The sequence below is a fragment of the Haliaeetus albicilla genome, chromosome 2 (assembly GCF_947461875.1).
Source record: "Haliaeetus albicilla chromosome 2, bHalAlb1.1, whole genome shotgun sequence".
Taxonomy (NCBI): Eukaryota; Metazoa; Chordata; class Aves; order Accipitriformes; family Accipitridae; genus Haliaeetus; species Haliaeetus albicilla.
The window spans coordinates 3,687,328-3,714,036 of record NC_091484.1 but is presented as its reverse complement, the minus strand read 5'-3'; the positions used below and the strand labels follow the sequence as shown (position 1 = coordinate 3,714,036).

Genomic DNA, 26,709 nt, shown 5'->3' with positions numbered 1-26,709 from the left:
GACCTGGTGGGAGTTATACTCCTGTGGAGCATATCTGCCACATTGAGCAAGTGAGCAGACACATACCTTTTTGTCTGGGTTGAATAAAATATCTTCTGTGCCTTACCTGGCCACCTGGGTTGTCTCCTTTTGACCAGAGCATTCCTCATGTCACTTCCTAGCAGACTCTTTAATGCCATTGAGTAGGTGAAAATAGTTCTTTCATTTCAGACAAATAAACCCAGCTATTAAAAGGGTTTCAGCCAGCAGAAATGTGTGCGTGTGTGTCATCAGCAATGTTGGGTGTTACACAGGACATCATGGAAAGGGCTAGAGAATAGAAATGAAGTGCTAGAAGTTAACTGCCCAAATAATGCTGATCACAAAAAGTGAATTTCATGAGGCTGGCACTCGTCTCATTTGAAAATGAGAAGGCTTCCTGACATTAGGAGAGTGATACCGGTGCAAAATTAGTGTAAGAAACGGATTAGCTCCTTGGAATGAAAACCAAAAGTTGGGTGTCAAATTGGGAGGGGAATTAGAGGTGTGTAAGTATAATCACCTCAGGATGAGTGAGAGCAAACTGGGGCTGGTTCAAAACCAAAGGCTAGGCTAAAGCAGGGATGTCACTATACGAATAAAAAAATCCCCGTTAGAAGTGCCTGTTTTCCTTGTAAAGAGAAAACCAAAGAGTTGTTCAGCCAGCGATAGCACCTCCTCCTCCTCCCACCGTGTATCAGTCTTTCTTGTTTCCTGGGGTTACCAGCTTTGTGCAGGACTCTCTCTGAGGCAGGAGCCTGTGGCTCGAACAGTGACAGAGATGCAGAGAAAGCAGCAAAGGACAGCCCTGCGATGACACTTCACGTTACAGACCGGTGCTTTCACAGACAGAGCCAGGATCTTGGCTGGAGTCTTTGCCATCTCCCCCGTTGCAGGGCAAGAAGCGAAGGGCGTTGAGACGGGAGCTCAGAGAACCAGAAAGCTGCGTTTTGCAGCGAGGGCATGTTTCTATAGCAAAGCATTTCATAAACTCTGGCCCAGATTCTCCCCTATGACTCGACTGCGCTCAGTGCAAGACGAGGATTGGAGAACAAAGGTGGCTTGAAGCCACCTTTATGCTTCTCCACTCTGGAAGCAGCTGGGGACTGGCTGGTCCCCGGGTAGGTTCAAGTCGCCTCGGGCTAGAGTAGCAGCAGGAGATTGCTAGAAAATAGCCAAGATGAAGCTACACCTCCTTTTCCATTGGCTCTCGCTGCTCCAGAAGGAACCAGGAGGTGACTTGGGTGACACCACCACCACAATAGAGGCTCGATCTTCCCAGGGACCCCGAGCGTGCGGAGAGAGGGAGAGAAAATATCAGCACGGATGCTGCTGAGGAGGCAGCGTAATGTGCGGCTTATTTAGGAAAGCAGCAAGCTAAGATCATCTGAATTCAAATATGGTGAGCCACTCACTCAAGTCAGTGTGTGTCCATGGGCAAATGCCTTGATCTTTTCTGTGCCTCAGGGCAAGGCAACTGGAGAAGGAAGTCAAAAGCAACAGAATTTCACTAAAATGATCAGATGCTGCTTCCAAATTTGGTTTACCTCTAAACCCCAAACCAAGTAAATATCTACAGACATGCACGCTCGATGTGGTTGAGAATTAATTTCTCATGTATTTATATAGAAACTATTGTGTTTGCAGGCTGGATCAGAATCCCACTGAGGGCAGAAGCATTTACAGGAGAGATAATTTGCAAGAATGGGAACTTCCAACAATAGGTCTGGTCCTAGCAGTGCACACAAGAGCTCAAAAAGGAAAGGAAAGTCTCTTGCCTGACAAGGATTTTGGTTTTGCTTTTGATGGAGTAAAATATAAGACAGACCCCAAACAACTGCCAAGGAGAGAACCACTGGCGAAAAGGTGCTCTTTGCTGCATTGCTTACCCCCCCAAAAAGGGTATTTGCGAACTGCTACTAGCAAGCACCTGAAAGAGGAGTCAAGTCATACAGGAATAAGCTTGCCTATGCTCTGCAATCTCCCAGCACCAAGATTATTCTATACAGTGCCACATTCAATTGCAAAAAGGACCGTTAGGAGTAATAGAGCTCCTGTAACTAAAGTGTTTTCTCTCCTCAAATCTTCGAGGAAACTGATGGAGGTAAGAGAGGGAAAAAGCCAAGGGGAGAAAAGTTGTTAGAAGTAAAATTGTATTTTCTTGGACATCGGAAAGAAAGAAGAACTAAGCCAGAGGCCTCCAAGTCAGCAGCCATTTTAACATTTTGCAAGAGATTTTCATCTTTTTCCCCTACAGCCTCAGTTCTGCTGTAAACACCGAGCGCACCCACAATGGCTGTCAGCTGTGTAGTTTGCTTTACACTGAAGCTGCCAGGAGATAAAAAATACTTAAGGTAACATAATTTACAAATCAGTGGCATAAGGATTTCTTCATGACACCTCTGTGAAGAGCGCAATGCATGACATTTACTTTTAGCAAATCAATAAAAATAGGATGCATGCATTTGGAAACCAGTAAAAGCAAAGATACGCTCGTTCTCCATCGTTCTTACTGCAAAGCTGCCGATGGCAGAATGGGAAACAAACACCCTGTCCTGTCCCAAGACATCACTTTCTTTTTTAAGGGTAAAATAAAGCGATGAAAAATATTATTCATGGGTTTGTCATGTTGGACAGGTCAAAGCAGTTTTTCAGGAGACCAGTGGTTTTTACGCAATGACACTTTCTGTGCTACAGTCAAATGATGTTGTACAAAGTTTCATGAGAAGATGAAAAAAGCATTCCAGTAAAGCAACCAACAATTGATGGAAAAAAGACACGTTGGGTAAACAAATTACAGAAATACTCTTTCATGCGTGCATGAGTGCAATACATGTGAAGACATTATAAATATACATCAACACATCATGCATGTGGATGTGCCTTTTACACAAACATGCCCGCACATAGAACCACATTTATCAGTGTAACCTGATTTTGACAGGTTTTTTTCCTCAATAATCAATTGACTGCTGTTTTCTTGAAGGCAAATACAAGCACAATAAATTCCTTACTGGTATCATGGAAGAGGAAACACAACTACAGACTAAAGTTCAGCACTAGTAAATTCTGATGAACACCATTACTGTGATTACTGTTTGTGCAAAGATATGCCTGCCTCATTGTCATTTCTTATACTACATCAAGCAAAGGCTGGTGGGGACCTAGTACTGCTGTCGCCCAACTGAATGTGACCTTTTTTGGGTGACCGCGTTGCGGTGGGGGTTTTCCTACTCCTCTGGGAAAGCGTGAATAAAAAAAAAAAGTGCAGACCCTAGGATGCGACGTAAGGTTTTAATAAGTGCAGAAATTAAATAGATGAGCTTTTGCTTTTAAATGTCAGCATTGCAACTTCCCTGTCGTTTGCAGGAGAAAAGGGAAGGGGCTAAATATCTTGGGATGTGGCGAGTTTTAAACCACATAATGATGGCGATAAAAATCTATAATGTCAGTTGCCTTGTGGCAATCAACAAACATTTCGCATTATGCTTGCATCTTAAGGTTTGCGGCCAAAAAACAGATTTGCCTCTGTCTCATTAAAATAACGAATGCAGTCCGAATGGATCTGCAATGATTCACTGTACGTCACACTAAATCACAACGCTTTTTGGAGCCAACTGACTATGGCCTCATTACTTTAGACAAAAGTGGGCTTGGAGGAAAAACTGGGGTGATGTTTTTTTGCTCAGCCATGTTTTTCCCTTTGAAATACTTAAGGCAAAAGAGCAGATATAGTTTTTTCCCATTGGTAGCTGAGGAAGGTTGGGTTATAGTCATAGTACAATTCCGTATCAATATGCATAAACACACAAAACATTAGTATTAGTGTGGGGAAATAGAAATTAAGCAAATACAAACGGCATTAATGAAACAGATTTTAATTAACATGAATCACTGATGAAATTAAAGACTTAAAAATGAAAATAAGCTGTTAAATAATAATAAAAAAATATATATTTTAACTGTTTCACTAGGGCAGGGAGTTTGAAAAGCAGCATGCTCTCCTTCTCTGTTTTGTAAGGTGTTACGTACTTGTGGTTTGTCTTCTGCGAGTCTTTGTTCTGCAAATTTCACTACCTGATGTACAGCAAAAAAAATTAAACCCCCAATTTTGTTTTTTTTTGGCTAAATATCACTACAAATCAATTTATTTTAAAACTAATACTTAAGATTAATCTATTTGGCCTTAAAGAAATTTTGAGATTTATGCTAAAAACTGTTTACCATTTCAGGAATAAACATTAACTCAAATTTTACTATTGTTAAATGAAGTTAAGACTATTTAAAAAAATTAACTGGATAATTTTAAAACTGTATGCATTTATAAACACAAATGGAAATAAGAATTTGAAGTAACAGGTAAAAGAATTAATGTGAATTTTGACTATGAAAATATTATATAAAGTTCAGGGGGAAAATCATACTTTGAAACATCTAAATGAATGGCAAAGATCTCTCATATATATTTTTTGTTTTCATAATTGTTTCCATTTTCTCTTAGGCACATACGCTTTATTATAAAGAGAAAATGTTTCATATTAAGCTATTTTTCTACAAAACCCATGCAAACATATTTCTAATTTGACAGCAAAATATTTTCTTATATACCCAGTAGGTATTTTTTATTTCAGGTTGGAGAAAAACTGCCTGACAAGTATTCATGGAATGACTGATTTAAATGTTATAAATCCCTGAATTTTTCATCTCCCTTTGAATGGAACGCCAAAGGGGATTAAAGACTAAAGACATATCACAAACAAATTTACATTATTAAAATTACTGTAATCAAGAGTCTTTTCTAGCCCTAATCAGGATTAGTGAAAACAAAAACCCTCAACTTTTCTACTGTGCAATACTAATCAAAATTCTATCAAATGACAGGTAACAGAGTAAAAGCAGTTTTGAAAATTAAAAATATCGGTTGGTGTATTCTAGTACTCTTTAAAAGTATTTTCACCTATTTGAGATCAGAGCAATGATTTCTCTGCTGATACTTCACATGACAGGCAACAAGCATAGGTAAAAATAAATTTCAGTAACGCTGCAAAGTCCGACCTCTTATTTTCAGGAGCACATCCAAGAAACATACTTGTTTGAACATACATTATAGAGCAGGAGGGAAAAGTGCAGTGTGGAATGCTTGGTTTTGTTCTCTTAAACTCTAAGCTAAATAACACGAGTTGTGGAAAACTCAACTTGAAACCTGCCGTGAGAACTCAACCTTGCAGCACCGCGACTCCCTTGCTGCTGAGCTGGCAATTAGCAGGTTTGGTCTGAAGAAGCGTGAAAGGTTTTAAGCAAGGTCTTTATCCACCGTGCGTGATGCTTTACAGTTGTGTTACAAGGCTAATACAGCAAAGGGATAAAGCTTGTACAGACTTTTCTGGTCCTCTGCAGCCTCTTGAAGAAGGCACCATTATGTTGGTTTCAGAAACCACCACTGTGCTCTGGAGCATCAGGCCCCATCTTGCCGTCACTAGTATCACCAGAAATGCCGCCAATTAGTAAAACAGCAGCAGGATTGGACCCTACATTCATTTCACCCCTGTAAAATGTCAGCTACTGTTTTAAAATGGAAAGGATAGAAATGTATAGGTAAAAGAACAACCCTGAAAAATGATCTGAGAACAATGACCACTTTCTAAAGTCTCAGAAACAATCTCGGCAATGCAGCAATATTCAGATATTGTGAAGTATGTCAGAAAATCAACTATACAGGTTAAAGAACAAGGAAAACCACATGATTCTCATGGCTTCTTTCTACAACTCCAACTGATTTAACTTTTTGCTGGTATCTGAAGTAGACAGCTGCCTTCCGGGCCCTCCATCTTCAAACCTGTTGCTTCCCTGTATTTGGTTAAACAAGATTTTACCTTGCAAGCTCAAGACTGCTAATGTTAAATTTTGACTGATGCAGTGCAAACTGACAGCAGTTTCCAACTCCCTGTTAGTAAGGTTATATATATTAATTATTAAAACCTGAGTTTTGGTTAGTGACTAGAATTATGCAGCTTAAAAAAAGCAACAGACAGTGGAGCAGCATCTCCTCTCTGCATCTCTTCCTAATGACACCTCATGCTGATCATTCTTGAAGTTCAAAGAAAAACTAAGTGAGGTTAGAAAACAATATATTATCTTTAATTAAAAGTTGGCATAATGTTTTCTTCAAAGTATGAACATACCAGGATAATGAGTACATTAGAACACATGATCTGTATTTCAGTTCCATCTGAGCATACACCATAAATCCTTCTTGGAAAAAAAGCAGACAGCATAACAAGAACATTTGAGCAGAAAAAAGATGTTCAGCATTTTGAAGTCCTCCCTTTATATTCTCTGAGACACCAACCAGAAGCAGACACTTAAAACCTTACATGGTACACAAAATAAGTTTTGTTGGTTTTTTTTTTTTTCATACGCCAGAGAAGGGGAAAAACAAATGACAAATTACAGGATCTCATCCCCAGGATAACCATGCACATTTGCAAGGTTAGCACCGATGCTTCACACACACAAATGCAATAATCAGATGCTAGTTTATCCCCTCCCAACAAAATCATCTTTCCAGTGGTATTAGGCATTCACTTGGCAGCAGTTTTAGCAGCAGCTCAGCACAAAGCGTAAGTCACATCAAAATAGATGCCTTCCTGTCAACGGGAAACGCGAAGGGCTGAGTACGGGTTTCAACTCTGTATGAGAAGAGTTAAAATCCTATAAGTCTGTGGTGGCTAGAAGCAACCCACAGGATTGAGCTTTCAGATTAACTGAGAAGTTAGTCAACTTTGTTTTAGTTTAATATGAATTTGTTTGTTGTAGGAAAAATTATGATTGGACTTCTTTTTACTTTTGAATTAAAACCCCTGTACTTTAAGGTCAAATTCAGTAATGATTTACAAGTTCCTCTAGTATTGCTTTGGTTAAGTTCCACATTTCTGTTTTTAATACCTAGCCTTTTAACAGTACTTAGATACTCAAGCTTGCTATTTTTTCTATCAAAATTTTCTTTACTGAAGGTTTTATCTTCTGTATTTGAAATTCCATGTTTAGCCTCCTGAGATTGTTTAACTCAAAGTGGGCTCTCAAAGCACCTTCTGAATATTTCAAGGACTCTCAGAAGGTGGATTTTTAGGATTCTAGGCAGATACGGTAATACGAGCAAGCTTTTTACTCATGTAAATTATAGCAAAAGAATTAAACAATCACTGTACTAAAAACCACTGTTCCAAAAATAGCTTGCCTCTAAGGCTATGAAGAATTTTTTAGGCTCTGAAATTACTGAGCCACTTTTTTTGCCATAATTATTTGAGAAAGAAGCAATCATAAATTCCATTATTATTAGCGTCTTTAACCAAACTCATATTTAATATTAAGCTGTTAAATACTTTATTGTCCAACTATCTTAGTTTTGGTGAAAAATGAACAGTTAAACTAATCTCCATTTAAATATTCCCAACTGCTCAATCTTCTATAACTTTCACCAGAAGTAATAAACATTTACCTAAAAATCATGACTCTCTGTTAAACTGACCTTTTTTTTTTTTTTCCCCAAAATATTACCTAGCACCAACTCAGTCTGCAAAATTTTAAATGACCTTTGCTGATTTGCAGTATCCAGTCATTTTTTGCTTCAGTAGTGGTTTTGGTCGGCTTTCGCTTCATCAGATGCCTTTTAAGAGTATTTTCAAGATTTTCTTTTATGGAAAAAGGTACAACAGATAAACTGTTCTGTAAAACTATTCTGTAAAAAAAAAAAAAAAAAGAAGAAATGAAGATATAAAAATGGAAATGAGCAGGAACCAGTTTTAAGCATATGTCTTTATGACTGAGGCTTAATCACACACTTCGTTTTCCAAACACAAAAAATCTTTTGGAAATGTATTAATTAAAATTAAGTGCCATAGACAAGCGGCTTTAGAGGGATGGCAGTCCTTTTCAAATTAGCATAACACTAGCGACAGGCATGGAAATTGGTTTAATAACCCTAAATAGTTACACCCCACTCCTAACACAAATGGCCATGGACAGCTCTAGCCCCTCAGGCTGCAACTGTACCAGTTTACGCAGTTGCTCTGACATTGGGTGGGTATTCCAATCTGAACAGAAATCACTGAATGCACCTCAATTATTATTATTATATAATGACTAGTGAAGCGTACAAGGCACCAAAGCGTTAAACATCATAAACCAGAAAACCAAAGTAAACCAACACAAGCAACATCAAAAACTTCACCAGCAAGGGGCTCACTTTGTAACTTGTACTAACACACTCAATACTTGGCAAGAGATTATTAGTTTAGTCATGATACTAAGTGGCCCAAACCCCACACATAGGTCTAGGGTCAAGCCACAGATATAACAGAAAACCAAGCCAAAGGGATAAGCAGAGTCTTTAAGTGATTTCCTTCCCTGCCATGTTTTACATGGATGTCCTCAGAGCTAAGATCAGTGCTACAATAACCCCTTTCAAACACCACTTTCAGGGCACAGCATTCTCCAGCAAGTGTCCAAATACACTAGCTAAATCTCTACCTGCTTAACTCTAGATGTCAGGCATAATCAACATTTTTTTTTGTGTGCTCACGATTCATGAGAAACTGGAGAAAAAACAAATCCCTGCTGATAAGGAGCTGAACCTCCACAAGCTTTTTCCAAGTATTCCAATCATTCACCTAACTTCACAAAGCTGCTCCTCTGCAAAGGACTGCCATGTCCGTCTCTACCTTACTTCAGCAGGGGCTTTGCTTTGACTGCCAGCTGGTTTTAGAGACATGTAGGACAGAGAAAGTGGTTATTCATGTCTTTTATTTATTATAAATACATATAAATATGTTAAGTGACCTTTTGCTTTGTTTATCATAATGAGCAATGACTTTGGAAAATCATCCGGAAAACTTAACCAAGCTGAGAAACAGGCAAAAAGCAGGCATTAGCATACAATCACAGGTTCCTCTTGGTTCAAGAACGGGTCAATTTTTATTTTAAGAGGAAAAAAAAAAAAAAAAGAGAAGCATCTTATTTTGAAGCATCTATTGTTTTATCAAGAGCACTGGTCTTCCCCCCTCCCATGAGCTGACCAAATGACATTTTAATTTGGATTTGTGGGTACAGTCCAAGCCAACTGGCTACATAAGACATCCCCCACCCCGATTCTGAAACATTGCATAGTTTTGCAGCTGGATTTTGCCCCCCCCCCCCCTTTTTAAGCTATTTTTAACACAGGTCAATAATTCCAGAGAAAACTCACTGAGGTTTCCATTTCCAGATCTCTCTCCCTCTCTGTTTTTCTATGGTTTAGTTTAAAAACTGCTCAAAAACTTTGTAGATCAGAGCAAGCAGAAAAGCAACATTGTGCTCACAGTCCACTAACAGGCTGGGAAGGAAATAACTCTACAGATGAAGTTGCATGTGGGGGGTGCAACTAAACAAAGTTGAAAGTGGGTGTTTTGGGGGTCCACGTAAACTGCCAAATATTTTCAAATGGGGTGTGGGGAGGGGAGGGGTATTTAAGAGAAGCAAATGAAAAGAAAACCCAGACTTAACTGATGGTAGGAAGCCAGGGCTGATGGTAGTGGAAAGAAAAAGTGCACAGAAAAAAAATAATCAAAAAAACAGAAGAAAAGAAACCCAAAAAGCCCGAAGAAGCAGCCAGAAGTCAAGGCTTGTCATTACAGTGTTTGCAGAGGGCGGAGGCGGCTCCTGTGAAGGCAGTGCATTTCTCGGGGCAGCCGGGCAAGGCCGCGCCGCCGAAGGGGTAGACGGCCGACTGTCCGAAGGGGTTGAGGGTGGCGGGCAGCGGGGTGCTGAGCGTCTGGCCCTGGTTCAGGTAGGCCACCAGCCGCCTCATCTCCTCCAGGGCCTGCGCCTGCATGAGGATGTAGTTCTTGGCCAGGAGCAGGGTGGCGATTTTGGAGAGTTTCCGCACCGAGGGGCTGTGGGCGTAAGGGATGACGGAGCGCAGCCCGTCCAGGGCGTCGTTCAGGTCGTGCATCCTCCGCCGCTCCCGCGCGTTGATGCTGAGGCGAAGCGAGCGCTGCTCCTTGGGCTTCTTGCCCAGGCCTCCCCCCTTCAGCTTGCCCTCTCGCTCGAAGGCCGCGCCGCCCTTCACCCCGGCCTCGAAGCCGTCCTCCTCGTCGCCGCTCTGCTCGCCGCTACTCTCCGCCGACTTGCCCAACGCCCCGGGGTGGAAGTCTGACCCGCCGCCGCCGCCTCCTCCGCCGCTACCCGCGTAGGCCCCCCGCGGGCCCTCGGCACCGCCGCGCACCGCCCCGTAGGCGAAAGCCGACGGGCCGTAGCCCGGGGCCAGCGCCAGGTACGCCTCGCCGCCCAGCGACTTGAGCTCGGCCATCGCCTCGGCGCGGGCGGGAAGCCGCGCTCTGCCGCCTCAGCGCTGAGGAAGAAGAGGAGGAGAAAGGAGGAGGCGGCCCCGCCGCTCCGCTCCGCGCTGCGCCCGGGCTGGGGGCGGGCAGTGAGCCCGGCGCCGGCCCCGCCGCCCCTTATATCGCGGAGAGGGGCCCGCTGGGATTCCCCCGCCGCCCAATCAGAGGGGGCCGCGGCGGCTCGCGGGGGGCTGAGGGGGCGGCGGGCAGCGCCTGAGGCGGCGGGCGGGAAGGGGAGAGGGGAGGAGAGCGGCGCCCGCCTTTCCCTTCGCGACCGGCCTTTTTCCCTTCGCGACCGGCCTTTCCCTTCGCGACCGTCCCGCGGCTCCCCGAATTTTCGCCGGCGGAGGGGTCCCGGGGTCCGACGGCGGCAACGGACACCCCTCGGTGGTGAGAGGAGGGGGGTCGCCTGAGGAGCGGCTGGAGAAAGCGGCGGCGAACAGCGAGCGGGAATGGGAAGGAGCCCCTGTTGGCCTTCTGGAACTTGTGTTTGGTGGCTGGGACAAGGCAGCGGGGGAGAAACTGGCAGCGTGAACTGCTCGGCGCCGAGGGTATGAACGCTGCGTCGCTGGGTGCTGGCAGGGCAGGGAAGGTGTCCTGACTTCGTAGTGCAGTCCCTGGCGTGCGGTGTCCGGACCCTCTGGAAACGTGAGAGCAGGTTCAGCTCTTAGAAAGTGGTAGTGCTGAGCTCCAGGCCTGCCAATTTGCTCGTTTCCCTTCCTAAAATTAAAGAGAAAAGGTGATGGTCGAGCTGATGCTTCCGACTGCTTCTCACCTTAGCCCTCGTTGGCCCCAGAGCAAATAAAGAATTGAATAGGGAACCGAAGTATTTTCTGGAGAGCTTTCTAGTGTCGTTTCCAGGGAAAACTGGAGGAGCGAACACTCTCCCCCGCCCCAGGCATGGGAACACGAACCACTCGTGGTACGTGTTGCGATGGGAGGCAAAGGCATGCAAGGTCTTGACAGCTGTGGGCATGGCTTGCTGATCAGGTCCTTCTGATTTAGGCAAGGATGACAGAGGAGGCACCTGTTGTGCAGAGAGATTTCCAAGGCAAAGGCCCTGTCTATTTCCATTTTCTTCAGAGACTTCCTTTGCTCTTCCCTTCCGTGTGCCAGAAAAAGAAGTTTGATCCTTGGTGACGCAGTCCAGCTCTGAAGGGACTCTCTGTCCTTCCCAGTTGTGGGTGCCAGTAATTGAGTGCTAAGCCTGGAAAGGAAACAAACCACTTCACATCGTGGCCTGCAGTGCGAGAAGTCATCACTTGGGGGGGGGGGGGGAATCCTTGCCATGACTGGTGGACCGTCTGGCCCACAGAGAAATCCCGAGGACAATCCATTGCAGCCACTGGCAAAGGTGAGAGCTGCATAGAGAAGGATAAGCAGGATGCTTTTTCTCATGTTCCTGTGTTGACATGATAGAGAAGGCCTAATCTTTAATTGCAACAGAAAGAGGTCCCAGTCTCTTTTTTTCCTAGGCTTCTGAGACTGCTTCACGATACTGAGTTTTGGTATAAAGATAGTATAAGGGCATACCAGGCTTTCTCCAAGCATGACACGTGCCTGGTCCAGGCCCCTCAAGTGTCTGCTTAGAAAGGATGGGATGAATCTTGTGTAGTGACGTACAGATGCAAGCAGGTGGATATTGCCTACAGGCAGATGCAACCAGTTGATGCAGATGTACCTGGTAGGTTATTTGCTGTAGTAAATAGCTTGGGTATTAAGGTGACATGAGGCTTTTTCCAGAACGTGTTTTGTTTTTATCAGGCCCTCCACAAAGCGTAGTTAGCTTGTCCTCTTCCCATCACCTCCCTTTATGCAGTGCGCTAACGTGAAATGACGAGCTTGTCTCTCTTCCTTCTCCACATCAGAGCCAAGAGTGCCAAGATCTGCAGTGACACATGCACCCTCACCCGTGGTTGCAGAGCTGCTGCCTGGAATGAGGCTGTTCTCCTGCTTTGTGAATGTAAGTTTGGAAGGTTGCGTTTCCGTGTTTCGGAGTAGTGGAGCACGTAAAACTAGCTGCTGTCCAAGCCTGGCTGTCAGGCCGTGCGCAAGGTTTGACCATCATACTTTTCACTGGTCTTCTCTTATCTCACCTCCGGTGTCTTTAACGTGTTACAATATTGTTACATCTCTTCTTTGCTACCCTTATCGGGCTTATCAGACCATGAAGACCGATTACTGGTTTTAGTAATTTAATTGTTTTATGAGAATTGGACCACTTAACTACTCCCGGGACAGATCACTGTGTATATTCATGGGGACTTACAAATACCGGCAAGCAGGGTGTAACTTCCGCTCATCTCTGGAATCGGTCCCACACTCCAAGTGATAATAGACAAAAGGAGGGAGGTACTAGAATATTATTACTGGCATAAATCATTCCCATGAGAAAGATGTGCAGGGATTGTTAAAAGCAGGATTGTCCCCTGCTAGAAATGATTTACCTTTTTTGTAATGTGTTGAGATCTTGCAATGAGAAGGACTAGCAGTGTTACAACGTTTCAGGAATTCGGGTTGTAAAGAGACATTACAAGTATTGCTGGCTTTCTAAATATGTCATATGCATTTATCAAGGCTAATGCCAGGAGAAGCAGTGGGCTGAAAATTAGATGTAAACACTTTTCACACAGGCTCTCTAGTGCTTTAATAAATAGATGAGTTCTTCAAGGGTTATTTCAACACTGAAGGGCAGCTTGGGAGGTATATTAACTACAAGAGAACAGAGCAGAAGGATTTGATGCTTTATATGTAATTCCAAAAAGCACAGCTGAGGGAAATCATTTGGAGCCTGTATGAATCTGAAATCAAATCAGGTTTAATGTGCTACCAAAAAATGCACATAGAAGAATTCGGTTTGGACTTCTCTCTCAAATTTCAGCTGTGAATATGCATCTTTGAAACTATTCAACCTGGTTTCTCACTGAAAACTGAGAAACAGGAACATCTGATTTGGATTTTGACATGTTGGACTAGAACAACAGAAAAGGAAGATAAAAAAATAGCAGAAGGGAGTGACTCATACGGAAGAACATGGCAGAAAATAAAATTTCTTCCAAGTGCTTTGGGGAAAAATGGACATATGCAAGAGGAAATAAATTTATCAGATGCTGTAGAGTATTTGCCAGCTTTAAAGTGTTTTTTTTTTCTTCTACATATGCAAAACTTGGTGTGAATATTTAATAATTAATAGCAAACTATTATCACTGCAGTTATAATAGTTCTTGTAACTGTAAGTTCCTTAAGGCAGGACCCATACCTTTATTAAGACTCTTTCAAGTCACAAACATTTTATAAATAATAGGCAGCGTCAGTGATTTGATTACTGCATTCCGTACATCTGCCTCCGTAAATTCAAGGGCTTTCTGTTTGCTTGACAAGGTGAAACTACCTACAAAGAGAAACACTTGCTGCTTAACTGTGTACAGGGACTGAACCACGAGCAGCACAGACTGCCAGGGCTGCACTGACCATCGTTTGCTGCTATTTCAGGACTACAGCTCCCAGGTTCAGCTGCAGCTTGGAGATTGCTCTCATGCTTCTGGGGAAAAAAAAGTGAATTTGGAGGTTGCAGCACCTGTTACTACAGAAAGAGCTTGAATACAATTTATTTCAGTTTTGATATGAAGAGAGGGAGAAAAGGATCGAAATAATTACATATTTTCTTCAATTTCAGTTTTAAAGTCATGCACCTGAATCAAGCTATGCATCTTACAGTGTCAGTGCCTACTGTCTGAATGTCTAGAGGACTGGAATGAGATGGGACTAAGCTATAAAGCATGAACCTTTGCTCAGAGCTATGTGTTACTTATCACACGTAGATAAAAGACCTCAGTGTTTGGAGTGGACCTGTTACTGAAATGTATTAGAAAATTAGTTGCAAAGACTGCCACATTCGTTTAAAAACTTTAGTTGTTTTGCTGGATAAGAGCATTTTTGACTGAGGTACCGATGCACAAGTGGATTTTTTTCCACCAGAAAAGAGGAGGGGGCTGCCGTGAGAAATTCATCTCCATCCCGATCAGCCAGATTTGGCTATTAAAAGTAGAACAACCTAAAATCTCTGGAAAAGATCGGAAGGAAGGAGGTGTAAGAGAGACCGATATGCTCTGGTTTTATGGTTTTTGTTAGGACGGCGGGGTGGGGGGGGAGGTCGGGCAGCCCCCCCCCCGAGGGGCCGGTAGCCGCTCCGGTAGCCGGCAGCGGTGGCCGGTGTGGTGGTCCCATGCTGACACCTAGCGACCACCTCCTCCAGAGCCCCGCCGTCAGCGGGCACCCACAGACCCTCCTCCGCGTCCAGGCAGAGGTAGGCAAAGCGCTAAAAATTCAGAAATAATAACCCAAAAGGCTAACAGGCACAATAAGGGCTGTGAGCGCTTATGGGCCTCGGGTTGTAATCCCACACCTTGTGTTTTGGCTGCCTGCCCTGTAAATAGGACCCTGTTCCTGGTGGCAGCTGTCACTGCAGCCTTTGGACATTTTATTCAGACAAACACAAGAGAGTGGAAAGTGAAGAGGTGTGCCAGCATCAAAATGAGTGAATGGATCATCTTCTGCTGAGTACAAATGATGGTAGGACGAGTGGAGTTATTCTACTGAAAGCTCAACTGGAACTGCTGGAAATAGCGGGTGAATACTTCTTTCCTTCAGGTGTAATAGTAGAAAAACGGCAAGAACAACCAGGCAGAAAAAGCACAAGCTATGGCAATGCTGTGCTGGTTCTGGCTATTTGGAAATGGTAGGTAGGCAGAGGACAGAAACTCAAGGCAGGGAAAAGCAGGCAGGGCTCAGTCTAGCAGGCGTCTGGCCAAACATGTATAGGTCTGGACTAACTAGAGGTCACGGCTGTCGCCTGGAAGCATGGCAGGAGTGTAAGAAGAACTGGAACTGCTGAAGTGTTAGTGTTCCTGCTGACTTCTTGTCTATCACTTGTCCATCACACAGCTGAGGCTTTCCTCTCAAAAAATCCCTGAGTGATGCAGGAATGTACCATTTTTATTTTAGGGAAGGAAGACCTTATGGCTAAGGTACAGGACTTTGGATATAAGACTTCTGTTCTCAGTCTTACCTGAAGCTCACTCAGGTACTAACAAGAAGTTTGATTCTGATTGCAAAACCTGCCTGAATAATTAGGTGGATGTGTAAAGAGTCTATGCTTATAATCCTCCCTGCCATAGTGGCTATACTAATTATGTATTCATGATAATATAAAAGACAGTGAAATCTTCCTTTACTGTCTGATACTGCAAAGACCACCTCAATTCCTACAGCTTATAAGAGCAGTCCAAAGAGTTTCAATAAAACAAAATGGTCAATATTGTGTTGCTCTTCAGACAGAAGTGATCATAAAGACCTCCGTTAGTAGCTGGGCCCTTTCTGAAGGAGACTTCCAACAGGGAAGGAGCAGACCTTTGTGCAACTTTGAAGGTTATTTTGAAGCAGTTTATTCAAAGTAAGAGTTTGTTTAATAAGTACAAGCCGCTGGGATGGCTTTTGCTCCGCTTATGTCACTCAGTCATACTTTTTCCCCTTCACTAGGTGGCAGCAAGAAGATAGGTATAAGAAGTTGCAGGATTTTTTTTTTTTTTTTAATACCGTAACCGGAGAGTTTTCAACTGGTTTCCTGTTTGAATGGATTTCTTTAGCAGTCCCCGTACACAAACAACCCTCAACAACCAAACCAGCCAGCAGCAAGTTGGTCAAAAGCACTGGCAGAGGTGCCTGAAACATCTCTCCCACACAGGAGAGAAGAGACGCGCTTCGGTGCTTGTTTCAGCGTGGAAGGAGAGATTATGTGGTCTGCAGTTCCCTCTGCTGGCAAAGTCTCTCCTTACACCAGCCAGGCTCAGAGGCAGCCGGGGGAGGAGGGACAGGGCCACACTGAAGTAGCCTCGGATGTGCTGCCTGGGCACAGGTCCACAGTAGCCCTTGCCCCTCACAAGAGCAAGGGGGCATCATCCTTTCTTTCCTACCTAGCTCCAGTTTTTGCTTGCAGGTGGGATACTGGATATTGAAACTGGACATACAGTTCCTGCTTTTCACATGCCACAGTCTCCTCCTGTTCTTCCTTCCCAGCACTAGGACAAAGTTCTTTATGGCAGCCAGCAGCACATGAAGGGCCCTTAGCTCTGGCTGCACCCTCTACAAACTTGCTGAACAGCCCTCATCATTGCTTCTGCTAAGAGAAGGGATGTGTGGATATTCAGCCCTGCACAGAGAGGAGAAAGCATATATTTTCAGGGAGAGTTTGCATAGTCTTATGCAGAGCTATATCCCAGAATGTGAAACCTACTAAAGAGAAGACAGAGTGACAAGAACCCCAGCTGCCCCCTTAGAGTCCAAGCAAAAATGTTGCCTGCCTTCAATAAAACAAATGCTAAACACAGTCCGTTTCTAAACTGGAAGAAAGGTTCAATGCACGCCTTCCTCTGTTCTTCACAACTCTTATAAATCCGCTGTGCATCTTGCTAACTCTCCACAGCTGGGCGCAAGGAGCAGCTGGGATTCCTTTCCTAGCCAAAATAAAGGAGATAGCCCTTCTGTGGTCCTCTCCTGGCACAGTGCGCTGCATGACACCAACATGCAAGTGCTTAGTTTTCCAAGAAGAAAGTGTTGATGGAAGCAGTAGGATGCAGAAAGAAGGGATGAGCTGACTGTTCAGACCTGAATGACTGTATAGTCATGGCGTGGCTAGTGGGATGTGCAGTGTGAATGTAAGTGCATCGTCAGGTTGGTGCAGGCTGGCAATCATGGGCTTTGGTTTCTGTGCTCAAGCGTAATAATGAGTCCCTGTTGTCATATCCTCAAGTCTTAGAGGCATTAAGGAAGGTGCAGGGGATTGTTCTGGTAATTGACTTTCTAAGACATTGGCTTCTCCCATCGAGTATGCTTGTTTGGCTCTTCCCCCTCCCCAGAACTGACCCATGCATTAGAGAAGGTGGTGCTTGAGAGATCTGGATGTGACAGACGGCCTTGAAGAAAAACTGAAATGAAAAGATGTTCCAGCGTGGGTGAGGGCTGACGGTGCACGGAGGATGTGTCACGGTTCACAGAAATGGAGCCAGGCTTTCTATCAGAAGGTTTTTAGAGGAGGGATTTGGGTTCAGAATAAGGTCTAGGCTTTTCTCCCAAAGGCAAATGATCTGTTCTCTTTCCTGCCTTTCAAGAGGTTTCTGCTTCTCTGGGCGCTTTCAGTTCCCTCCTGCAACGTGAATATCCCAACCTAACAAGTGTGGGAAAACTTGGCTGTTCTAATAAGACAGGGGAGTAGTTGAAAATGGATTAAGAAGGGATTGAATGTGTCTTGTGAGAGCTTGGCTATTGATTTCTAACCCTCCCATTCTGATGTTATTGCAGAAATGATTTTCTCCTGCACCATGCAAAGATTAAATATTAATAAATAGAAAATTAAAAAAAAGGAGGAGAAAAAGACCAGATCCCAAGACATCCCACTGCACAATTAAAAAGTAAATGAAGGATTTCTGGAATGAAAAACTTTGTTTCCTCAAGTTTTCTTGAGCTCAGAGTAGAAACATAAGGGGTTTTGTTGAGATCATTTATAATATTTCTATTTAGTGTTTTGTAGCAGAGGTGTGTGAGTTTGAGCCACATTCAATTGCAGTAGGTTGAGTATAAAGATAGAATAAAAAGGATGGAGATTTACTTAAATCCCATTCACCAGTGACCCATTTACTCACTGATGATGAAGTAAGGGGGAAGATGCAGGTCTACTCTGGCTTTGCTTATGCTGCATCCTGCAGTCATACTCAGTTCCATTAGGTTTCTATTTATTATTTAACACAAGAGATGGAAAACAAGGCACACCAAGATGATTTTTATGTCCTAGGCTTTTCACTTGCACAGACATTGCACAGGCTGCTACTTCCCATGAACTCTGTGGTTCCCAAGTGAAACCCACATCCTTGGGTCTCTGAAGCAGGAGAGGAGCAGACAGGCAACCTCTGCATGCAGAGCAGGGCTCCTAATGCGTGCAGGCTTTGCAAAGAAATCTGCTCCCCACTTTGAGCTCTCCTATGAGAACTGCACTTACCATTCTGCCCCAGCTTTCCCCTCATTCCAGAGAGCTGGGTAGTAACTGAATGAAAAAAGGGCTCATGAGAATCTCCCATCCAACTTCTGCAAGATCAGTATTCTCTCTGGAGCAGGACACACATGGAAAATACAAATGAAAATTTGGAGGCACTTAATATGGAAGACCATTCTTTTTAAGGGAGTTGTCACCATGAGAAGGGGGCTTGCTAGGGTCTTATCCAAAGGCTGCGTAAGTGTATGTGTGTCTACCTCCCATCATTCACATTCTCTCCCAGCACTCTAAAAGGTTACTTATTTTGGTACCTTGTCCAACAAATTCAGAGCAAAGTTAGTGAGTGGAGACAACAGAGGAAGGAAGAGGAAATAGCTCTAGGGTCTCATGAGCATAACCAAAGGCAGGATTTGGCCCACTGCTTTTCTCCGGTCCCATCTGCAACAGTCAGCAGTGTTGCTGGCTGATTTCCATTCTAATCCGATAGCTTTCAAGCTTCACAAGATGTATGATCAGTGTTTTACATCCCAAAGAGGCCCTTCTTTGACAGACTCATAGCTGGACATAGTCTGTTCCTGTCTCTATTCATCTTCTTTTTTATGCTCTCCCTTGAATTTAGTGGCCGTGGCTGGTTGTGGCTTTGCTGCTGTCAGTTCTTCATGGCCTTAATGCTCAGCCATTTGAAGTCAGCTCTTTGGCTTTGGATCTTGTCCCCGCGTTACTCATTTCATTATGGTCCTGTGGCCTGTTCTTTGTTTCCTCAGCAAAGCAAGCCCAGGTGGGACTTTCAAGATAGATGGGCAAGCCTGTGGAGAGAGACCCCTTACTTGGATGGCAGAACTGCTGGCCACCAGTAGAGGAGGGGTAAAAGGATTGTTTCTCTGGATTTAAGGGAATTTGGTAGATAAATTTGTGCCAAGCACATGGACAAATGGAAACCTGGCCCTGGGCTTCAGATTCTGCTGTAGGGCTGAGCAGATGGGGCTCCAGTCTTTAGTCTTTTACCGATTCACTGTGTGCCTGAGGTGGCCCAGGTCCTTGAAATCAGTGGGAGTCAGGAAGCTAAAGGCTTGTGAAACCCTGGCTATAAAGTGCTAGAGCTTCCGCAGCTTAACAAGTGACTGCCTATCAGCAGAGCTGGAGTACCTAATCATGTGCACTCTCAGTCTGTTCTGAAAATAATACATCCTAAATTGGAGAGTGGTCCAAGAATGCTTATATAGACAGTTATTAGGGATCAGCTGATAGGTGGTAACCCTGTAAGCCACAGTAAATCAATTGCTTTCTGTTATTCCTCATGCTCTCAGCTGCTTTCTGCGCTTCAGTTCCTCGTCTTCAAAATAGCAGTGTTTGCAGTCCTGGGCCCTGAGAGGATCATACACAAATGATTGTAAAGCACTGATGTTGTAGATAATGCTGGAGTCCCATACATGTTCTCCAGTGTTGCCTGGTAAGATGGTACAGTAATAGAAAAAAGTGAGTAAATGCCCTTCCTGGGTGTATAAAAAGAGCATGTGCAGATTATCCAGCACGTCACACCTAGGTTTAGAAGCAACATACGGCATTATTTGGCAGACACTAGGCAATATTTAGTGACTACGCGAGCTATATATAATGGAATTACGGAGGGTGTGAGAAAGCAGCACCTCCTCCCATCTGCCCCTCTTAAGGGACGCAAATGCTTTGCTATAACACTGTTCCCCGAGAGCTAGAACTTTAGCAAATAAGGGACTTTATTAAGTTGTTAATAAGATTTCATTTTCTCACTAATGCTGTGGTGCTACATTATTAATTTAAAACTGTATTTAGCCTGACATGCTAAAGTGCTAGGCCTCATTATTAATGCATAAACCCATGCCTCTGTTGTTTAATTAAACACCATGATTATGAAGTTCTGATGTGGTTTAATGATAGCAGGCTGGAGTGGCAGTACATTCCTGTGCTCAGATCTCCCCCATTCCCCCCTCCTGCTACCTTCTCCTTTCATTTCCCTTTAAAAGCACAAATGCAGTTGTTGTTCTGCTGAATAAACACCACATGACAAATGATGTTGATCTTCCCAAGGTGACATAGAATTGCATTTTTATTTTCCTAGGCTTAGCTTCTTATTGACCAGAGATTCCTATCCTTGATTTCTTAACAGCTCTGAAGGTAACTGTTTGTATTTCCCCAGAAGACAATGTAATCCTCGCTCCCAATAAAGTCAACAGGAGTTTCCAACTGATTTCAATGGGGCAGTTTCACCGAAAGGCAAGAAGAGACTGAGAGAAGAAGCCTAGACCATTGTTGTATATGCCTGTTTAAACATGGTCGTTCCTAAACAGTTGTTACCTTGGAGATGGAGCTTGGTCAAGGGAAGATGATGTTGTACTGAATCACATAAGAATTAAATGGATCTAGACCAGGATAATAAACCCTGTGGACATTTCCTTGTTTCAGTTTCCCCACTAGCATCCTTCTCCATCGTGCTCAAGTGTTTTGGAGTCATTGTTTCATGCAGCCCCTAATTTATTGTATTCTCCTTGTTGTCCTTTGCAGGACCAAGACTTTCTGGGTATTTCTGGGAGACTTTCTGCTATGTATTCCCTCCTTTATCCCCTCAACATTTGGCTTCATCATCTTATTCCTCCCTGTTCCTTGTGATGATTCTTTCTGAACAGCAGCTTACCCAACTTGGCTTGCAGAGCCTCTTACTTTATTGACTAGGAGTAAAATTAAACATATTCTTATGTACATTCCTGATTAATAAGCATTTACGCAGATCAGCCCTCTGTGCCTGTGTTTCTCTCCATACCCCTTGCCTGGTTGTCTGTTCAAACAGGAAGTTCTTGGCTTTGGAGCCTGCCATCTCCCAAACTTTGCAGTCCTCTCCGTCTTTTGAAGGCAAAGGGGGGTTTGCTGTGGTCTTTACTGGAACCAGAATTTTACTGCAAGCGTTTTTAAACCAAGGCAGACACCGGTCTGGCTAGAGGAGAAGGACAATGAACAAGTTGCATGACTGCATCAGGAGTGCATGAGCGCTCATCTTTCTGGCTGTTTCTAGTCCCTCTCTATTGCCATCCAGGTGAATTCACAGCTGACAACTAGTGCTTTGCTCAGCAGAGCCCAAATTCTGTTTTTAAATAGCCATTTGTTTGAAACACATCTTTGATTCTCTTCCTTGTATTTCTCAAAGAAGAAATTTGTTCATTATAATTAACCTTCCTTTGCATCCTTGCACTGCAAGTGAGTGCACAGATCTGTTCTCTGCATGGGCAAATACAACAGAAATGTTACCAAGCTTAATTTCCTTTAGTAGATTTTTTTTTTTTTAAAGTATGTGTTCAGCAAAGTAACCTTTCTCTAACAAAGAGATGACCTTTTTGCATTTATGTAGTGCTTGTTGCTAGGATTTAGATCTTTGCTGAAAGCTGTTATTTCTCTTAAGTACGGGAGAAAGTGCATTTTCATCTCCATTTGGGTAAACTGTCATTTTCTACTGTTCACTGCTTTTCTCACCATGGAATAATACTTTGAGGTTCAGTGGATTTTTTGAGAGAATGCATTCCAGGAGTGTGGTGGGGCCTGGGAAGTCCTCTATGTTGCTGGTGGGGGAGAAAAGGAAGAGGAGGGAGAAGGCTTCTGAAATATTTAAGGCTTCTGAGTACTGCAGTTGCTCAGCTGCTGCCATCAAATCATATTCAATTTAGGAGGGTCATGCAGGTATTTTATAATCGTACACAAAAAGCAGCTGGTGGGTAGCTGAGAAGCTATACATGTATGCATAATATATTATTTTTTGGTGGTAGCACTAGCATCCATGGGAAGCCACTTTAGGTAGATTTATGAGGATTCTGTCCAACCGTGATACTGATGAATAACAGAAATAATCTAATATTACTCTTTGTATAGCTGAGCTACCGGTGTTATTAGAAGTCATACCGTTAATACGTGATGCAGTAGGAACTAAGTGACTTCACATGCAGTAGGCTGTAATAGAGTGAAAGGGAGAGTTAGACACATGTATGCAGATCACTTCATGAGGCATAGAAATTAGTATCTCACTCTTTCTTGAACTGTTTCCTGTATTAGCTTCTGTAGGTAGTAAGAGATGAAAGAAACTGCAAAGAGCAACTTGACTAGTTATCTCTCTTTTCTCTGCAAACTGAGCATGGGAAAATCCCTCAATTCCCTTGGTGTTGGAAATGTATGAAGACCCTGCCTACTGGGGAAAAGGACCCAAAGACTTCAAGCATGTGCAGCTGCAGTTGTCTCCAAATAGGAACATGCAAAGTAAAAATGTCCCCTAAGAATATTTACACTTTTCTTGGTCAAAATTGCTCTTCAAACACATGACTTCATAAATTGGATATGCTGTTTGCCAGTCTCACAGTATTTCAAGAAGTGGAAGGCAGTATCGTAAGCGTTTATCAGTTGTGTAAAATATGTTGTGTAAATTGGTTGTGTAAATTGAATTGAATGGCACAAAATTGCACTGCGCAGTGCAGAGTGCATTGCATGCTGTGGTTTCCAAAGGTCAGTCAGGCCAGCCAAGTTAGCAGGAATAGTCCCTCTTTACATCCTCTTTCTGTCTCACAGGCACTTAGAAGCGAGAGAACAATCGACAGTTTCTTTGCAATTGAAACAACTGAAATTAATCAAGTCCAAATCCATCCTGTCCAAGAGACCGTGAATTCAACTGGATCAGAAGCCCTTGGTTAAGCAGCCCCTGAAAGTCTATCAGAAGTTTATTAGTATGGTAATTTATCTGGGTAAGCGCATAAAGATGCTAATTGAAATGTTTTTTTATGCATTATTTTTTAAAGGCAGAAAGGCTGGGGATTTTCTAGGAAGAAAAGTAGAATAGTCACTTATGTTTCATCATGTCATAATGTTATAATTTCATTATTTTCCTATGCTTCACTTTAATTTTTTTATTTTAAACACGAAGAACAAAGAACTTGATACTCCAAAGATTTGGGGCTCGTGCCACGTCTGGTTCTGGTCTTGATGCATGGAGATAGATTGAATTAATCAAACTTCTTCACACTGCTATTTAATCGGGTTTACAATTAGCTGAGGGCTGCAGGTCTCCCGGGCCTATCAGCTTTGCAAGCAGAAGCTGTAATACAGCAGCTCTGCAGCCACACACTGGGAGTGCCTTACAGACCAGATTGTCATAATGTGGCATGAAATTAAAGCGTGATGTTACTTGACAACAGAATTTCAATTTCTCCCTCCCCCCCTTTTTTCTCTTTAACAAAGTCTCTACCTAGAGATAGGCCTCCCTGTTGAGTTGCACCCACCTGCTCTAAGCTACACAGCTGCCTTCAAAAGAGTTTCTGATACTATTAAACCAATCTGTGTTCCATTACAGTCATTCTGATATTCTTCCCTGTCTGCTTTCAATGGCAGATTATTTTGCTGTGAGGAGCTAATAAGCATACAGCTCTTAACTTGTTTCAATTCTTACTCAAATGTATTGATTTCGTCTCTCCCTCTCTTCTCACAACACAGAGGGTTTTCACTGGCATCTGTTCTCCCCAGACCTGCCTGCACAGTTATGTCAAACCTCCTCAAACCCACTTCCATTCAGATAAAAAAACCAGAGGAGTGGAGAGCCTGGGCCGGTTTTTCCTTCCATCACCCTTCATCTCTCGAGAAGCAGTGTGGATGCACGGTTTGGAAATGGGATTTATAATTCCCCCTCCCGCAAGCAAGTCAGGATCTTGTGAACACCACCACCACCACAAATTAATTATCTGGATGTTGATGATTCTGTGTTGTTCAGGAAACCTGTCATAGGAAGAGTTGAAAAGAGAACATAATAAACCCAGAAGGGCTGGCTGGAAAGAGGTGAGGATCAGGTCAAGTTGGTAATGGAGGATGTTATTCCCTCCTTGAACTGACCTGGAATCTAATCTAATTCAATGTACACCTTAGAAATCAATGGGTAGATGATGAAGCGTTCCCTGCAGTTGTAAAGGAAAAGGTTGTGCATATGTTCCTGATGGTGAGATTTGACTGTGGAATGAGCTCCCAAGCTGCAACTCCTGAAGGTGCTGGAGTTACACTGGACAAGGAGAACCAGACTCTAGGTTGAGAAGCCTGGCCAAGTGGTGCATGTGGGGGATCCACCTCTGCACCTGCTGAAGGGAATGAGTGAGGCTTCTGCAAAAACAAGGTCTGGCCTTTGATGACAGTTTGGTTTCTGTGGACCATGCTCACTGTGTTCTCATGACTCCTCTAGGTCTGGGAAGTGATCAGACCCACTGGTGGCCTGACCCTTCAATTTGCAATGATGGATTCTGCTCATTAGTTCTGTGCTTTTTTCCACCTCTGAATTAAAGAAGTATTTAAATTCTATCTCTTCTAATATCAGACACCGAATCAAAAACCCTATTGGATCCACAGAACAACACTTGTAGGTGGGTGACAGAGGTGAGATTTGTGCAAACCAGGCATAATTATGTCTTCTTCATTCACTTTAACTGTATCTGCTGCCTGAAATGGCACAGAGCTACAGTTCTGAGAGTTTTTTGGACATATTTAATTAGAGTAGCCTCTATTTAGTTATCAAACACAGGAGCAAAATGAGCTTTGCTTATAAAAAAACCCAAACTTTCTAAAGCTCTGTCCCCTATTGCTCTCCGTTCTTTTTTCCTTCCTGCATGGTGCTGAGCATCTCCCAAGGATTAAGCGATTATTCAGAGAATTGATTCTGCTCCCATTGAAGGTGATTACTTCCCCCATGCTGAAATCCACAAAAGCACAATCAGGTACACAACTAAGGTAGTTTTAAGCATTTGCATCTTATACAGGTTGGCCTGCAAACACCTGTAGTTCTCCTGGCTGATAGCAACCATTTATGGGCATAGGGGGTAAGGAAAAAATCAGTGAACTTTAAAAAGCAAAATAAAAAGGGAACATTTTTCTGATTGAGAAAAATCAAGCTTAATGAACTGAGATGAAATCATTTCCTCAATTTGCTTGGACATTTTAAATTAAAAGCAGAGTGTAACCTCTGCTTGCAAATTACTGTAAACATTTCAATCCCTCTCTAGTTCATGGTGAAAGGGAGGAAAGGCTGGACTATGGAATATTAATCAAAGATCACTCCTGGGAAGTCAGACTCTTTGTTTTCCCCTATTTTTTTGGGGCCAGAGTGTCTAGGACTTTACAGAATTTCATATATATATATATATATATATATGAATATTTATGAAGAGCTTGCTAGTGACAGACCAGGCTGGCCCTGCAGGCCCAAAGGAATTAATGTAAATTCCAGTCAACCATGAAAACCCACTAGAATTGAACTGTATTTCAGCATGGTGGATAAAGCACATCAAAGAGCAGAATTTCTATAAGATAATTACACACAATGCAACTCTAATCACAGAAAGACTGTGGATATTGCTGATAAAGCGTAATAAATCTTTTATGACTACGCCTTGTTCTGCTGAATCAGCTTTCTGTTTCTATTGCACTAAACTCCAGATTCTTGCCCTTATTTATATATTTACAATTTTAAAAAACACATCAGCTAACAATTTACTGTAAAGGTTTGAGCTTATTTAGATTTTTGTTGTTGCACTTGTTGAAGTGCGGTTAGATCAACAACAGCAAAATATTCGTCTCTCCTGTCTGGCAAGTCTGCAGAAATAAATTGTCTGTAAGCTGAGAACCTGCCTTTCTGTTGTATTTTAAGAAATTGGAATAATTTCAGTTTTGACAGTTCAAAGTGTTCAAAATCCAGGCTCCTTCCTTCATATTCTGTAGCACCATGAATTCGTCTCACAGACTCACAGAATGGTTGAGGTGGCAGAGACCTCTGGACTCTCATCTAGCCCAACCCCCCTGCTTAAGCAGGGCCACCTAGCCCTCAGGACCACATCCACTCGCATTTTGAATGTCTCCAAGGATGGAGACTCCATAATCCCTCTGAGCAACTGGTTCCCGTACTTCACCCTCACAGGGAATTTTTTTTCCATACATTTAAACAGAATTTCCCGTGCTTCAGTTTGTGCCCATTGCCTCTTGTCCTTTTAGTGGGCACCACTGAGAAGAGTCTGGCTGTTTCCCAGCTTCCCGCAGCTGCTGTCCCCTTACACGCAGGTGTAAGCCTGGGGAGTGAGCAAGCTCTAGCACAGTACGGGCCCCGAGCAGCAGTAACCTGTGCCAGGGATAAGGCCTGATGCTGATAACACCCCATTCCTACAGCAGTAGGGGAACTGGAAACGTAGAGTGTGTGGTCACCGACTGCTTCTTGACTGTTCTTGGGGACTCCTTGTG

At 43.2% G+C, this 26,709-nt stretch overlaps 1 protein-coding gene and 1 long non-coding RNA gene across 3 annotated transcripts; one reads left to right on the top strand and one right to left on the bottom strand.

Annotated features, from left to right (window-relative positions):
• Positions 1-6,129: 6,129 nt before the first annotated feature.
• On the bottom strand, positions 6,130-10,489 carry BHLHE23 (basic helix-loop-helix family member e23). 2 transcript variants are annotated; one of them, XM_069803541.1, is made up of 2 exons: positions 7,611-10,489; positions 6,130-6,707 (listed from the first exon to the last, which is right to left on the bottom strand). In XM_069803541.1, the coding sequence occupies exon 1, from the start codon at positions 10,361-10,363 to the stop codon at positions 9,671-9,673; it is 693 nt and encodes a 230-aa protein (XP_069659642.1). In that variant the 5' UTR covers positions 10,364-10,489; the 3' UTR covers positions 6,130-6,707; positions 7,611-9,670. The 2 variants fall into 2 exon arrangements, with proteins under 2 accessions (XP_069659642.1, XP_069659652.1); XM_069803551.1 differs by having other exon boundaries at positions 6,130-6,665.
• Positions 10,490-10,719: 230 nt separating this feature from the next.
• Positions 10,720-25,866, top strand: LOC138689254 (uncharacterized). The gene is made up of 4 exons (XR_011328087.1): positions 10,720-11,748; positions 12,263-12,357; positions 23,017-23,189; positions 23,935-25,866. It is a non-coding gene; the product is annotated as an uncharacterized lncRNA (long non-coding RNA).
• The last annotated feature ends 843 nt before the right edge of the window (positions 25,867-26,709 follow it).

Excerpts from the sequence above, each read along its gene's own strand:
- BHLHE23 (XM_069803541.1), bottom strand. The coding sequence starts at position 10,363 with ATGGCCGAGCTCAAGTCGCTGGGCGGCGAGGCGTACCTGGCGCTGGCC.